The sequence below is a fragment of the Zonotrichia leucophrys genome, chromosome 3, assembly GCF_028769735.1.
Source record: "Zonotrichia leucophrys gambelii isolate GWCS_2022_RI chromosome 3, RI_Zleu_2.0, whole genome shotgun sequence".
NCBI lineage: Eukaryota > Metazoa > Chordata > Aves > Passeriformes > Passerellidae > Zonotrichia > Zonotrichia leucophrys.
In genome coordinates this window covers 53,869,263-53,884,975 of record NC_088172.1, presented here as the reverse complement: position 1 = coordinate 53,884,975, position 15,713 = coordinate 53,869,263, and the positions used below count along the sequence as shown (strand labels likewise).

Below are 15,713 nucleotides of genomic sequence, written 5' to 3'. Positions count from 1 at the left end.
GATATCTCTAACATGACATCAATGGAAATCTCAGTGAAAACCCTGTGGAGTAGGAATCCTGCCCCCATGAATATTTGAAGAGGATGCATGTTAATTAATGTCTTCCCTGTCAGGAGAGGGCAATGAAGTTAGCACCAAATGACCAATATGCAAACTCAGCCTCAGAGGTACACAAGATGTCTGGTACAAATTAAACATCCATTCTCAGAAAATATCCTCTAGACATGCCAAGGAATAAGTTTCTTTAGGGTCTCAGTTTGTTATGGAGGCTGTTTCCTTTAAAGCAAAAGATTTGCCTTATATACTGCCTGAAGTTAGTCATTGGCAGTTTTCCAACATAAATCCAAAGGATTTCCGATTGGCCTGTTGATTAATAACCAGAAAGTAAGAACAGGATTATGCTTATGTGTACCTTTTCCTAATGCTACTGATAATTTCTCAATGGGTTCAGAAACCAGACAATTCAGTGACTTTTATCTCATGAGCCAACTCTTCATGCAATGTCTGGGTCTGCACTGGCTGATTAGAACACAGCCTGCATGTTGTTGCAGTAAGGAATTGGTTTGACAACTGGATGATACCAGTTTCTAAACCATTGAACCTGCAGGAATAATAAATTTATCAATTTTCTGAAAATTACTCATGGTTCAGTCCAACAATCACCTGTATTAGCCCAATCTAGTTGTGAAATTCTGAAAGGGAAAGAAAAAAGTCACATTTAGACTGAGAACAGTCAGGACTGCATGGTTCACAGTTTGGCAACCAGCTCACAAAGGCTATTGCTGCCATGTGAAATTCATCCTCACTCTATAGTGGCTATGCAGGACAGTGTTCCAGTAAGTGCTCCATGGCATATGCATAGCTCACTGCCTGCACAGAAAAAAATCAGGGAATATTTCATCTGTGACTGCTCTCTGTCCTGAAAGGTGACAGCTTCATGAAGGTGGGTTGCTTGTAACAATTCCACCTTCCTGCTGTGAAGTGTAATAGAGGCTTTTCTTTTTATGCTTCTCTAGGTGCAGGGGCTTTAGACCACGTCTGCAGACAGCAAGTCTGGAGTGTTGCCCAAGATGGCAGCATTTTCTGAGACACCAATCACAATTTTGTTTCAAGGCTGATTAGATTGTGCTGATCACAGACACTCAAAAAATCACTTTCCACAGGGCTTTGTGGGCCTTTTCCATTGTTTCACGTCACAGTGAAGCCACCAGTGGCTTGGTCACGAGGCTGTGAGGTCTCAGGGAGGGACTGTGTGTGCAGCACAAAGGAAGCTGGGTCTGACCTGACTTTCACAACTTTCTTCTGCACCTCAGAGGTTTTGTATATTCATTGACTCCAATGCATTCAGTAGAAATGATACTTCATTTTGTAAGATGAGCTGATTCAAGGTCTTCATGGCCATAAGTGCTGTGAGGCAGATGCTGATGAATAAACTGGGGCTCTGTCCAGGCTACTGAGATTAGCACAGCTCGAGGGATAGGCTGAGCAGGCAGCCACCCACAGGAGCAAAGAGTGTGAAAAGCATCACAGCTCTCCTGCCCACACTGTCTGGAGAACAATGTGGAGGGGAGGCTCAGGACAGAGGGAGGTGGCAGCTACTGCTGAACCACCACTTGGAGGAACAAAATTAGGGGCTGGCATGAGCTGCAAATTAGCTGATGGCACCAGCAGCAATGTGGATTAGAGCACTGAGAATGCTCTGCAGGAGCGCTTGGTAAATGCTGCCTCCTGCAGAAATGAGAGGGAGGGCCCATGCTAAGCATGAAGTGGGGATGAGGCACTGGGACAACTTTCCTGCCCAGCACACTCTGTTTTCATAGACAGATGTCCAAAAACCAAAGCCAGAGGCTGGAGGATCGAGGAACTCAGGGATGGACAAGAGGCACAACTGTTCCTTCAACTGATCACCCCTATCACCAGCTAACACAGGGATGCTGCTGTCTCCTTGCTACAGTGGCACTAACAGCCCCTTTTTCCTGCAGGAGATTGTAGCTATTGTGGGGAGGAGGGTAGGGTGGGGTGTGTGATAGTATTTTTCACTCGTAACACCTACCAAATTATGGCATCAACAAAAAACAGAGCAGTGGGCCCTAGGCACTCGTTCAGTATTTGAGTTCCTCCTGTCCTCCTGGGCTGTAGGATGATTCTGGGCTCTGAGATGGAGCCATATGGGAAGCCAGGAGGTGTCACACAGAGCCACTTCACAGACTTCAATCAGGAATGTTTCCAGCAAAAGGAAAATGTGTTAAACTCAGCCGTTCTCACAGTCTGACAGCTCCTGATGTTCATGTCAAGAAATGAATGCAAAAAAAAGTGCTCTCTCTGAACAGAGACATAACAGCCAAATAATTAATAAGAGCTCACACAGCACAACTTGTCCCTTCCCCATGCACAGAGTGCTCAAGGCCTTGAATTTTTGAAAAATGAAAACCCAAGATATTGGCTCTCTTTCTGCCTTTCTCTGGGAAGATTTTTTTGTAACACATAATGAGCCCACTTGCTACACCACCATGCCCAGTTAGCAGAGCTGTTTGACTAACTGCACTAGGTTTATTCGAGGGGAAATCAGGGCATTGAGGTGAAATAACTGCAGTTCAAATAACAGTGTTCTGCTCAAATAATTTAATCAAGGAAGGAGGCACTGCCACTAACATCAGCAGGTATTTCCCATTGGTTTGTGTAGGTAAGTTGTGACCTGTAGTGAAATGAGGCAATAAATGCTATCACAACCAACTCTTCTGCCTGTTTTGAAGGCTTTGCTATCCAAAAGAAAGAAAAACAGGCGGAAAACAAAGAATCAGAATGCACCAATGAGAAACTGCCAATGGGGCCTTCTCAACAGCACTAGCAGAAACTAGTGATAGTAATATGAGCAAGGAGCCAGCACTGGTAGCCCTTGGCATGGGGTGGGAGAGATGGAGGAAGAGGCTTATCTCCTGCTGGGCTTGCACAGGCCTGGTGGGAGGGTGAGAAGAGCATCTGGATGCAATACCAGGAAGTGCAGTTCCCACCACCTCTCCCATCCATCCCATCTGCACCAGCATTCCCCACTGCTGGAGCCACAACTCTGCCAGCCCAGCCACCCCAGGCACCACAGGTACACTCCCACACCTGCAACTCTCCCGGGTCCTCCAGTGCAGGACACTGACAGCAGAGCCCCATGACACAAGCATGAGCAAGCCAGGGTGCATCACCTTGCTCCTGGGCATCAACCCCCTGTGCAGCCACTCAATGTACCTACCTGGCTGAAGGCAGCCATGGCTTGCTCAAACCTTTGCTGAATAAGAGCGATGGCGCTGAACACCGGCGGGAAGGAACAGGCTTGAGGGGCTGAAAACAAGAATAAATTGGTCATCCATTTCAATCCTACAGCAAAGCTCCCACAAAGGTGAGGGGTTTGAGTACTTATAGGAGTCATTGCTACAAATTGTGTATGGGAGGAGAATATGTGTTTGTGCTCTTAACTCCTGGATGGTGCCAAATTTCCCCTCGAGTGTGAAGGCTCCAAACCCCACGGTGGTCGGCACAACAGCTGCTGTCATACAGGGGCCAGCTCAGCTTGGGGGCTGCACAGCCACAGCACTGGGGACAAAGCCCTGGGGCCACCAGCTGAGGCACCCCAGCAGGTGTCACTTGGGGCAACCTCAGCACCCGTGTCTGCACAGGGGCTGCTCAACCCAAGCTCCTTTTACAGGGAGTGGGGAGACGTGGACACTTGCAGGGCTCTGTTCTTCCCTCCCCACTTCTCCAGCAGGCTTGGGAGAACAGGAGCCATGTCCTTTCCCAGAAGTGCCCACTTCTCTGTCCTGACTGTAAAAGGCCGTTGTACCAAAAGGGTGGGATAGAGACCTCCCTTGGGTGAGAGGAGGCTGCACTTGGTGAGCCCAGCATGCAGAGGCAACCAAGCTGGTTCCAATTAGAGGTGGGTAAGTTGCCTCCTCCAAATCCACAGGGAAGCTCCCAGCCTCTTGAAAATCTAAAATCCCTGCAATCTGTGCTTTGGGACAGCAGGTTCTGAGTGGCTGCCTGCCATCTGAACACAAGTATGAGTGCTAAGGAAAGAGGCTATTTTAGGAACAAGTGACACAACAGAGGAACATCAGAGGCAAGAAATGGCTCCTTGCTGCCAAGTGTTGACATGAGGCCAATAAAGGGCAGGTTACTGCCCTTTTGGGAGGATGCCTGTCTTATTAAAGATGTAGTTACAGAATTTTTTTGAGATACTTGGAAAGCAGGGTGATATATTTACAGAGAACTTTCTGAACATTTGGCCTTATAAACTGAGGGGAAAAGGAATGATTAAAAACACCATCTGCTTTTTATTGAACTTTGTTCCAATTTCATGAGAATTTAATCAGCTTTAACCTCTAACTCTCAATTTTTACTCCTGAAAGTATGTCAGCAGCATACCATCCCATGCAGTACACAAATGGCAAACAAGCCCTGCTGGGGGTGTCTGCAGATCTCCTCTACCACGATCTCACCAAGTCAGTGCAAACCAGGCCAGCACAAAGGGCAGGGCCCTGCACCACATGGAGCAGAGCTGGAGGCATCATGTACTCCCTGAAGGTGTCTGAGACCCTGAGAAGGGTGACAGGGAGCCCAGCTGAGGCCATCCCATGGTGCCATGGCCCATGTAAGCCAAGGAAATGCAGTTTCCCAGAGGAGATGGGTGATGTTCCCCCTTATTATTAGCAGAAAAAAGTAAAGCAGCAGCAGAAGTCACCTTGCTCTGGCTGCAGGGAAAAGTGCCGGCATGCATGGCCATGAAGCTGCAGCAGCACTGCACTGGGATACTAGAACTTCCTCCAGGCAACAGTGAAAGACAGGAGAGATTTGTGTATTTACTCCTGGTTTATACCAGTTTGACACCGGTATATTTATCCCAATGTATGTATGTGGGACCTTGTGTGACAGGAGTAGGTGACACTGCTTCATGCCTGCAAGGGAGCTGGTTTCTGAAGGCAGTGCTTGTTCCCATGCCTGTACTATCATGACCCTTGTTGGTGCCTACCTTTGACAAATACCTAAATATATGCAATCTGAAGCCAAAGAAATGAGCTTTGAAATTACTAATTACATATGTTATCAGAGCATCAAGTCTTTTCTAGGTATTGACTCATTATTACCAGAAGTTCTTCTGCAGGTGCTGCTCGACAAAAGGTCAGTACATGACAAAGCCTATGTTGCTCTCACAGCAGTCACTGCTGAGCTCATGGAATTAAATGTGTTTTGGAGAAAGGTTATCCTTCTGAGATCATCCTAAGTTGTTGTAGCGTGTTGTCTTCATGTTTGAGCCCACTGGGACTCTGGCTGGGGAAGTTCTCTAGCTCCAGTTGAAATACCATATACATGAAAGGCATGGTCTATTCATCATTGGTTTTGCAGTATCAGGATAAAACACCAGCCTAGTGATAAAGCAATGGAAATAACTGCACCCTCCAGGGGAAGTGAGGATGAATCCTGACTCAGGCAGAGGCCCATTTTCTCCCCAGTTTATTCCCTTGTATCCTGAGCTCTGACCACATCAGCTTAAAACACCATCAATGCTGTCTGTCATCCTGCCTCCTTTTAAATCCACAAGGACTGCTCAGTGCAGATTCCCAAACAAAATGCCCTTGGGAGGGCAGACACCAGTTTCTTAATCTGGTGTAACATCTGAGAGGTTGGCCAGGACCCTTTTCTGAGCCCACCTAGGACCAGCCAAAAGGTACTGTCTGTGCAGAGCAGACAGGGGATGCTCAGGGAAATGCAACCCTGCTGGCACCCACCCAGAGTGGGCATGGGGGTTACAGCTGGTGGCAGCAGGATGCTCAGGGTGCCTGGATTAATGTGTCACAGGACAGCAAGGAAAGAGCTCTGCACTGTGAGGAAAAATTGTATTGTTCCTCTCCCCAGATCAGTGTAAAGCAAATTATTTCTGTTACTGCTGATCTTATGTTAACTCTATTCTAGAGTTACTACAATTTCATCTACCAAATGCACATAGACAAGATTAAATAAGCTGTGTATTTCAAGTGATGAATGTATACACATGCACACTTTGACATAAGTGAAAATATTGGATCTGATGTTCCTCTTCTCATTCCAAATACAAGGGACTTATTATTTGATTTATTGAACAAGGTAATGTCATGTCATGAAGAACAACTTTATTCCCCAGTGTTGCTGCTACTTTGGTGGAAAAAAACTACATGTGATTTTTACTTAACATTGCAGCAGGTGCAGAGAGGACAAAATAACTTTGCCCTATGTTCCAAGACCTGGGAGAATTTGAACACAGTTATGTCAGTATTCACTATCAATTACATCATACTTTCTCTCTTTAGGGGGTTTCCTCCACTTAACAGAAATCTTCTTTTGCTTAACGGAGGATATCACAGTTTCTGCCACAAGTTTAGCTCCAGCCCTTCTTACTCCTGCCTGTGACCTGTTCCCATTCTGAGACACACAGTAAATAATGCAAGGATGCCATCTGCAGATGGCAGAACTTCAGGAGCACTCACTGGGAGCCATTTGCTCCAGGAAATCACCTACATCCACCATGCAAGGGCTTCACCCCAGGCAAAGGCTTCACGCCAGGCACCCACAAGGAGATCTGCCTGAAGACTTGACCATAACCAGAAAAACAGCAGGGAAAGTCTGAAAAGTATCCCAGTGCTCTGCACATTGTGGTGGGATATAGATTACTGAGGGTGCTCAACAACCCTTGCACCAAATTATATCCTTTTTGCAACTGACACAGAAATCAAATCTCTTTTATTATCTCAAAGCACTCCACCAAAAACTCTGAAAATCCAGAGTTCAGTCATCCTTCTTCAGATGAGCTAACCATATCCTGCTGGTTTATAGGCACAAATGCATTGCTTGTCTTCACTCATTCAGAAAGCCTTTCAAAGTGTGTATACATGTCATCTGAAGAGGTTTTTGGGTGGCCAGCTTTTTCAGCAAGTAACAGCCAGCACTAGCTGAAAACCAATGCCATTTCTAAAACCTTGGACTTCTGTTTCTTCATGACTTTTAGAAATGCCCTCACGTCTACTAACATACTTTTACAGTCTTTAAGGAAAAACAAAAAGGCTCTTTACCCTCTTCTACCACAATAGGTGAGAGTCTTTGTGAAAATCGTGCCCTTCTTCTCCTGAAAGAATCCATCAATGGCAGGAAGACTGAATGTGAACATCAGTTCACTTGAAGTGATCACTTCAAAGCCCACAAAATACCAAAAGCAGAAGAAGAGAGGACAGCCTGGAGGATTTCCAGGAGGTGTGGTGGCAGGTAAACCTGCCTTTCCTCAACCAAGTTTTCCCAGGGAACACAATGAAATTCCCAGGGACTCTCCCCAGTCATGTCATGTACAGGCACATGCAGAGGAGGCTGGGACAGGGGCAGTTGTGACCACCTCAGCAGATGAGGCTGCCAAAAAGAGGAGGAAAAGGGGCTCCTGAGGGCAATGAGTAGTTTAAATGACTTTTTTCCTCGACCTTTTCCCAATTTTGTCTCTCATCTGAGGTCACTAGCAAGGAGGTGACAAGAGGTGCGAGGAGGCCATCCAAACACTCTTCAAGGCATTGGTTTTGCTGCACTGCCAAACCACCTGCAGATGCTCCTGGTTTCATGGCTCAGGATATGCTTGTGTGAGCCAGTGCTGCTCATCTTGAGGCAGGGCTCTGCTCCCACTGGGAACATCCCTGGATGCTGCTGCCTTGAAGAGGTTCAGCATGGCAGTGCTATTTGTCATGGGCCAAAGAGGGTTCAGGGCTGGCTTTAACAGTTTATGTGTGATATTATAACTTATACAGATTTTAGATAATTCTGCTGCAGTGCCAGGCAGCACTCTCAAGTGCTTCTTAATCCATTAATGCAGACAAACCCGAGTGGTGCATGCACTGGCCATTTCTGCAGCCAGTCGCACTAGCTGACATTTCAGATGAGCAGCCCTCTGTGAGTATTTCCCAGTGGCACACAGATGGGTGGCATTGTCTGGCTCCTCTGTCCTTCATGGACCAGGGCACCTCTGTACCCCCCCAGGATCTGTTGGGTGCTCTGCTGCCTCACGGCCCCCAGCAGTACCCATGAGAGCTGCCCCATGGATATTCCCTTAGGAATTTGTTTGGCTCAGTCAAGCTGCCTGGGAAGGAACTTATAAATACATGCAATAGGAGGATTTCTGGTCTTTGCTGTATCAGTGTGGGCAGAGTGGTCCCTCTGAAATAAGCAGCAGCACCCAATTTAAACTAACCATCCCTAGGTGTGGGTCCAGGCTTACACAGAATAAACCAGACTGGAATTTGCCTTTATCTGGTCCACAGTAAAACTCTTTTCCAAAGCTACTTTGTGCCACTATCATCACTCAAATCAGCACAGTTACTCTGGGCTTCTAACAACACAGCAATAAACAGATTTTTGTTGAAATAGGTTTAAAAGCTGACAGCCTGGTTATGGGGACTGATGAGATTTCCTTTATTGACTGTGCAATCAGTGTGATTTAGAGTCTCCACAGGGGCCTTGCTGAAGGCTCTCCAAGACCCAGCTGTGACAAATTCCCCCCACAAGTTCTGCTGGGCACTGCTGCTGGAGACAGCGGCTGTGGTCTGGGACCTTGTTCCTCCCCCTCATCTTCCCATCCTCCTGATCCTGCCTTCCTGGTGTCCTGACCTCCCACGGGGCCAGTTATTTGTCTGGCATCACACCCCTGCCTTCCAAGGTAATAAATTACTGCGGGAAGCAGCTTTGCACTGGCCCTCATTAGCCACAAACCCCGCCGTCCCTTTTCCTGGCGCACCATGCAATCCGTGGCTATCGGCAGCACATACACATTTCTCAGGCTCCCAGGAGGACCCACAGGTCTGTGGCAGATGGTGCACCGGGCTGATGGATGCACAGGGCTGGAGAAGCAGGTCACCCTCCTTACCCCTTGGGATCAGGTCCCAGCACAGCCTGGCCCTCCTTGTGATGTTCCATTCCTGTGCCATTGCAAGGGATTTGTGGATGTTGTTAATATCCACAAAAGTGGGAGGTAAGGTGAAGAGCCTTTTTTGGTACTGTCTTATTCCATTTCCAGAGGCCAGGGTTATTTTGAAATAGCATCAGCCTTAAGCAAAATAGATCCGCAAAACTCAAAGTGAAGTGTCAAAGTGCAGCAAAATGGATCTGTGTCCATGCTATGGGTCCAATTACTGGGACTGTGTTATGTCTATAAAAATAGCAATATTTTTCAATGTATATTGAAAGATTACTTTTCAATAAAGCTAAGTAAAAATTGATCTTGGCGCCACCAGCATCCCAACATTCTCTGCTAAACAATCACCTACTCTTTTCTTTTTATTTCTTGTCTACTTTCTCACCAGAAACAGAAAAATAAAGAGTGGTTAAAAAGAAAGAAATGGGAAGAAGAGAGAGGAAAATACACATATCTGAAACTTTCTTTTTTTTACAATATTCCTACAAACAACTTTGAAGAAAATGTAACTATTATTTGTTTCTCTTTTTTCCTCAACTCATTTTTGTTTTGGTTTAGTTTTCTAATGTAAACTCTTTCTTATTGTATAAAAAGCCCATTTCTGCTAGCGGCCCTCATTCTGAAGAGCAGGAGGAACAATGGAAAACCAGATCAGCTGTCATGTAAAATGACAAACTTTTATATTTGGAAGCACTGAAGATACCACTTAAGATCCACACATCTCTGTGTAAGGAAACCCTGCAGAGAGACCCTCATTTTTCTCATTATAGAGAAAAGTCTATATGTGAGAGCTGACAATGTCATGAAGAAATGTCACTATTCAATGCAGAGATTCAGTCCTCAGCAATATTCTTTTTGTTTTCCAGCCAGCACCTCGCTCCTGTCTGAGGTCAGACTAAATGATGTAACGCTCCCCTCTGGCCCCTCAATCGATGGGCCGGTGGCCGGGGCTTCTCTCCCTGCTGACGGCAGCGTTCGCTGCAGCTGAGACCCCCCCGGGGACCAGGCTTTGGTCCTGGGCTCGCACGCACTACCAGGTGCTATGGGACAGCGTTCACAGCATGGTCTAAAGGGAAACGTCTTTCTTACAACGATGTTAAACCTCTCCAGAACAACAAAAACAGCAAAAAACATCTTAAACTCTTCCCTCACATGGATATAGCCAAGAAACCCACCAGCTTTATTTTAACCAACGTCCATTTACTCGTGGCTGAGTAAATGTTTGTTTTGTTTGTTCCGTTCTTCAAGACTCTGCTGCCCTAACACGGTGCCAAAGCAGTTTGACAGTGCAGTGACATCGTCAAGCACTCTCTTTAAATCCCATTTCTGGCAAGAAGGGAGGAACTGCAAGTCGACCTGTCCTCTGCTCATCTGACCCTGCCTCCACCCGGCTCCCGTGACCCCTTTCTCGGGATGAGGAGAGCTCTGCGCTGCGGGGCAGGGACCATGAACCCCTCCGAGCCCAGCAGTCCGGCACCGGCCCCGTGCCCTGCGAGCGCATCTCCAGTCCTGGGGTTTGCTTGTCACCAGATTCGGGACCAGGCTCAGACCCCGGCAGACCCTGAGCTGTGTCTATGCCCAGGTCACCCGCGGCAGCAGCAGCCGCATCCCCTCTCACACCCGGCAAGGAGCGCGGCTGCCCCGGCCCTGCCCGTCCCGCACTCACCGCCTCGGGCGCGGGGTCCCCGCTGCCGCCGCCTGCCCGCGGCCCCGGCATCGCCCCGGGAGGCGCCGGAGCAGCGCCCGCTCCGCGGCCCGGTCCGGCTCCGGCTCCCGGTCCGGGTCCGCCTCGGGCGCGGAGCCGCTGCGAGTGAGCGGAGACCCCGCGCCTTCCGTCCCCGGCCCTCCCCGCCGAGGGAGGAGCCGCCGCCGCCCGCAGCAAACCCCGGGGGTCCGCTGGCAGCGCTTGCAGGATAAGGGGAGGCAAAAATCAATAGGCGAGGGGAGAAATGAAATGAAAAGTGACTTACAAAGAGAAAACCCTTCGCGGGTTTTTCACAGCCAGCCCTTCACAGCCAAGCCCTCCCTGCCTGGACTATTCCTGAGGCAGCGTGGCAGGTATGAATGTAACACCGCAGGGTGTCAGACATAGCGAGCACCAGGGCTGGGCAACTTGCAGATGAAATTTGCGTCCGTCAGGAGTGAAGGAATGAGGGATGGGACCAAGTGGATAAGGGATAGAGGTCTGTGTCACCACTGGCTTGGATGTGAACGCTGTAATGCTCTCATCATCCGTACAAGTGTCCACTTCAGTCTTAAGACATTCTCATTGTCCTGGGCACAGGTTTGGGGAATCAGCTTTTTAATTCTGGTAAGAATGGCACAAAGCTCTTAAGAAACTGAGACTGGCTTTCTACTACCCAATGTTCTCCATATCCTTATTGAAATCTAAGTGACCCAAGTGCTGGGAAGCTTTGTCACTTCAAAGTGGATTATTTCTTCTACAGATTTGCCTGTACTTAACCATCATATTTTACAAGTGACCTGTTCTCACTGAGTTGTGCTGCTTGGCAGCTAAATTTGCAGGATTTGTTTCAAGTAATGATGAATTGTCTCCAGATGGGACACTTGCTCTTGCAGTCTGGATTATGGTATTTTCACAAGGAAAAAAAGCATAGGAACTGCTCTTTCCCATGAGTAGGATAAATGTCCTGTCAAATCTGGGCTGGTTAATAAGGGGTCCAGTTTGTCCTTGAGGAGGGGGAGGGATGAATTATCACATCCCTGACTGCTCACAAGGCACTCCTTAGGAAAAAAACAAACAAACAAACAAACAAAACAGCAAAATACAGCACCTTTCAAATCCACTCAGACCCCTTGAAAGGACAGGTAGATACAGATCCCTGCATTAAGTTGCTTCGAATGACAGCAGCTCTGCCTCTGCTTGTGTACAGCCAGCTGCTGCCAATCAGCCACCTAGTTCTGCCAGCATTTTCCTCCCTTTCCTGGCTCTGTGTGATTCAGGGACTTCTGGAGGGCTTCTTGTTTGGGTTTTTTCCTCTTGTATTTTTTCAGCTTTTTTACCGAGAACATCACTTGTACCAAATATTAACAAAACTTCTTTTCAAGCTGCTGGGTCCGCTCCGTGACATCCTCTGGCAGCCTGCAAAAAATCAACAGGGAAGTTACATGAGATTTGGCATCATCACTGCAACTATTGTGAAGACTCAGTTAAGCCCTCCAGGACATGAATGCAGGCCAGATTTTCAGGAAGTTGCAATATGTTCCTGGACAGCATGATCAACAGTGATTGATTTCTGCATTTACAAATGTGTTTATTATTTTACATTAGCTCAAATTGGACAATAAGAGACCTCCAGAGAAGTGAGAAAGACCATTGCTTTGCTGTTCAGGTCAGAAATGTTTTCTGTATTGCTGCAAAGGAAAGAAAATTTTTCTAAGCTCACACAACATCTTGGGCAGGACCTTTAGCATGTAAAATACTGGCTAATTTAAAGGTGACATCTGAAGACTACAGTGAGAGAAATCAGAAATGCAAACATGGTCATCTTATTTCTTACAATTCATATTTCTTTTGATACTTATGCTAAAAAAAGAAACCGTTTTGATCTGCACAAAGCCTCATATGTTTAAACAGACTAAGATTAACTGGGATGCCTAATTAAAGCAGGCACTCACCAATTAAGATAATAAAAAACTGCTATTTGAAATTCAAAAGAGACCAAGAAGTTAAAGAGACACTTATCCAAGAGCTTAGCAGGTTTTCATTTGCGGATACTTAAGGGAAAAAAAAAAAAAGGTGAAGACGCACTCTGGAACGCAGCCCAGTAAAATCAGAGCGGAGTCTGCGAGCTCCTGTGAGCTTCATTACCAAAGGCCCTGCTGCTCGCCAGCCCGTTTGCTTTTGCACTCCATCTGCCACGTCTTGTATGCGCTGAGAGCCAGGCTCTGCTGCCATCGCTTGTGCTGACAGCTCCCCTCAGGTGTCCCCAGCAGCCCCGCTCCGACCACCTGAACAGCGCAGGACCTGTGCCAGCTCCCGGGCTTTCCTTGGGACTGGGACGGCATTTCACTGGCATTCACTCAGCACGGCTTTCTCTCCCTCCTGGAAGCTTTATGCAACACAGCAGCAATATTGTTGTTGGTTTTATTATAATGAACAATAGCAATAATAACAATAATAATTAGTTCAAAGAATTTATGTAAATTCTCCAACCTGAAGTTTCTTCCACATTTATTTGCACCACCTGAAGCTGAGTCAGTCTTCTCTGCCTGCTGTTCCTAAGGGAATCAACTCAGAGGAGAACATATGTACGTTCAGGTACATGAGCATATGTACCAGCCTGTGAGTTTGAGTGTGCTGGGTTAACCTTTGCTGGCTGCCAGATGCCCACCCAGATGCTTTTTCATTTTCCCTCCTGAGCAGGACAGGGGGACAGAAGTAGATTTAAAGAAAACCTTGTGAGTCTTCCTGATCACTCCTTGGCTCTGGAGCTGGTGAATCATGGAAGGCAAACAGGGAGCCTTGGGGGATGTGTATTGCCAAGGGTGCGCCATTGTGGTATCCATGGCCGCCTGCTGCAATCCCACGACACAGGAATCCTCCAGGAGACTGGGCAAGGCAAACAGATGTTTCAACTTCTCTGAATCAATGGCAACTGCATCAAAAGCCCATCAATGCTTTTTTGGGTCCTTGAAGTACCCTTTCCTGAGACAGTATATGCCAAGGATACACAGGGCTTCTGAGCTGGTCACAACAGTGTACTTTTGCCATTTGTCTCCCCTTGTCTCCCGTTAAGCTCATCTCAGCCCCCAATACAGACAGCTTTTGGGATCTCCCTGTCAGTCCAGGAATCCAGATGAGTTCCTCTCTGACATGCCATAATGGCATTAGGGTATGCTGTGCATCAGTGTCCAGCAATACTTCACACTTCCATTGATCCAGTGTGCCACACAGCCCAGTAAAGCTGGTCACCCCTCTCCTTCTCCTGACCGAAGGCAGTGACCCTCTATTCTAGGCTGGAGACCCTTGCAGTGCCAGACCAAAAGTCCCTTTACCAAAATCAAGAGAGGCACTCTTAATCCTCATCTGTGCCAGGGAGACTGCTGGTTGCCTTCCACCATCTCAACAGCAGCTGAACTGACAGCACTCATGGACGGCCCTCCTTATTATCTCTCTTCCCAGCCAACTTGTGTACATGGGCTTCTAACTCGGAGGAGGGTCACCATCCCACCTCCTTGTGAGGTCACTCAGGAGGAACCAGAGTGGCACACAGCGTGTGTCTGAGTGCCCCTGATGGCCAAGGCCCTGACCTGTGGGGACAGGAGAGAGAAGTTTCCTGCAAAAGTCAGAGTCAGTGGGACACTCTCCTCACAACTCATATATTCAAGCCTGTTCAGTCCATTGTCTCCAGGCAGATGGAATATAATGCTGGTGAATTTCAGACAACCCTTCTGCACTTTCTCATGTACGCCATCTACATCTTTGGAGACATGGTTGTCGTCCAGGTCACCGTAGGGACTTTCCAGCACTGCTAGTAGTCTCACATACTGGATGCCCTCTTCAGTGCTAGTGGCAGCAATCTGCTTGCCAGACTGGTGGCTGTAATGTTTCCACATATTTTGAAGTCTGCCCAAGTTTCAGAGCCGGTCATTTCTCTCACTTCCTCCTCTTTTTGCCTTGCTGAAGGATCAGCTGCCTGATCAGATCCTTCCTCCTCCTGTACTAATTGCTGGTATGGACCCATTGACCTCTGCATCCAATGATTCGTTTTGACTGCTAAGTGTTGCCACCTGTGGTTTAGATCCCTGTCTCGACCATGTTCCCCTGATGGTGCTGAAGGGGGGCTCAAGAAGCACAAGGAAAGCCCCTGTGTAGTGCCAAGGGCTGCTGGGTTTCACTGGAGCAGGCAAGGCACCCTTCCATCAAGTGCCAGCTCAACATGCCTGTAGAGGTGCAAGATCACAGGCTATGTGAGGGGACAACGCCGCCAGGCAGCCACCAAGTCCTGCCACACACCATGCAGGCACCCAGGGATCGGTGGCCCAAAGCCTTGTCACCTCACTGGCAAACTGGTTCCCTGTAACACCAGACCAAAAGTAGTTTCTATGCAAATGACAAGAAGATGACATTAGTCAAGCAGCCTAGATAAGGATGTGGTGAGGAGCTCTGGAGAGGAAGGCAGACACATCAGTCCCAGAGGGGAAGAGAGAGGTGTGATCCCACAGCTCTCCACGGGACAGCCCTCCTGGCACAGAAGCAGTGCCCGTGCCAGGGCCAAGGCAGGGCTGTGCTTTATCAGAATGCTCCCAGGCATGGTGAAACCCAGAGATAAGCACTGCAGCAGGAGGAGCTGAAAGCAGCCACAGCTGAGCCCGAGGCTCTGTTACACTGTAAATCAAGCGAGCCCTGTGTGCCATGCAGAACCCCGCCAGTTATCACCTACGGCAGCTACAGTACACCCAGATCAAAACTGCCTTTATCTCGTGCCCAAGGAAAAGGACTGGTGGGTTGATCTTGGCTGGTTCCCAGACACCCACCTGGATGCTTTCTCACCTCCCCTCCTCAATTGGACAAAATAAGGTTAAAAAACACCTGAAGGATCAAAGACAGTTTAATAAAAAAAGCAAAAGCTGTGCATGTGACCAAAGCAGAAAGAGGAATTAATTCCCCGCTTCCCATCAGCAGGCAGATGTCCAACTGTACCCTGGGAAGGACAGCCTCAGCTCGTCTAATGGGAGCTTGGGAAGACAAACACCATAATCCTGCTTTCCCTGAGCTTCTATTAAA

At 47.8% G+C, this 15,713-nt stretch overlaps 2 protein-coding genes across 3 annotated transcripts in view; one reads left to right on the top strand and one right to left on the bottom strand.

The window, feature by feature from the left end:
- Positions 1-10,749, bottom strand: part of TAGAP (T cell activation RhoGTPase activating protein) — a 45,131-nt gene extending 34,382 nt beyond the window's left edge. For both annotated transcript variants that reach the window (XM_064706948.1, XM_064706949.1), the window contains exons 1-2: positions 10,629-10,749; positions 3,242-3,330 (exon numbers count right to left, since the gene is read on the bottom strand). In XM_064706948.1, coding sequence (XP_064563018.1) covers positions 3,242-3,330; positions 10,629-10,679 — 140 coding nt within the window. In that variant the 5' untranslated portion in view covers positions 10,680-10,749. The remainder of the gene's footprint in view (positions 1-3,241; positions 3,331-10,628) is intronic.
- Positions 1-15,713, top strand: part of LOC135444883 (T-cell activation Rho GTPase-activating protein-like) — a 66,488-nt gene that overhangs the window by 45,754 nt on the left and 5,021 nt on the right. The gene's annotated exons all lie outside the window — the stretch shown is intronic.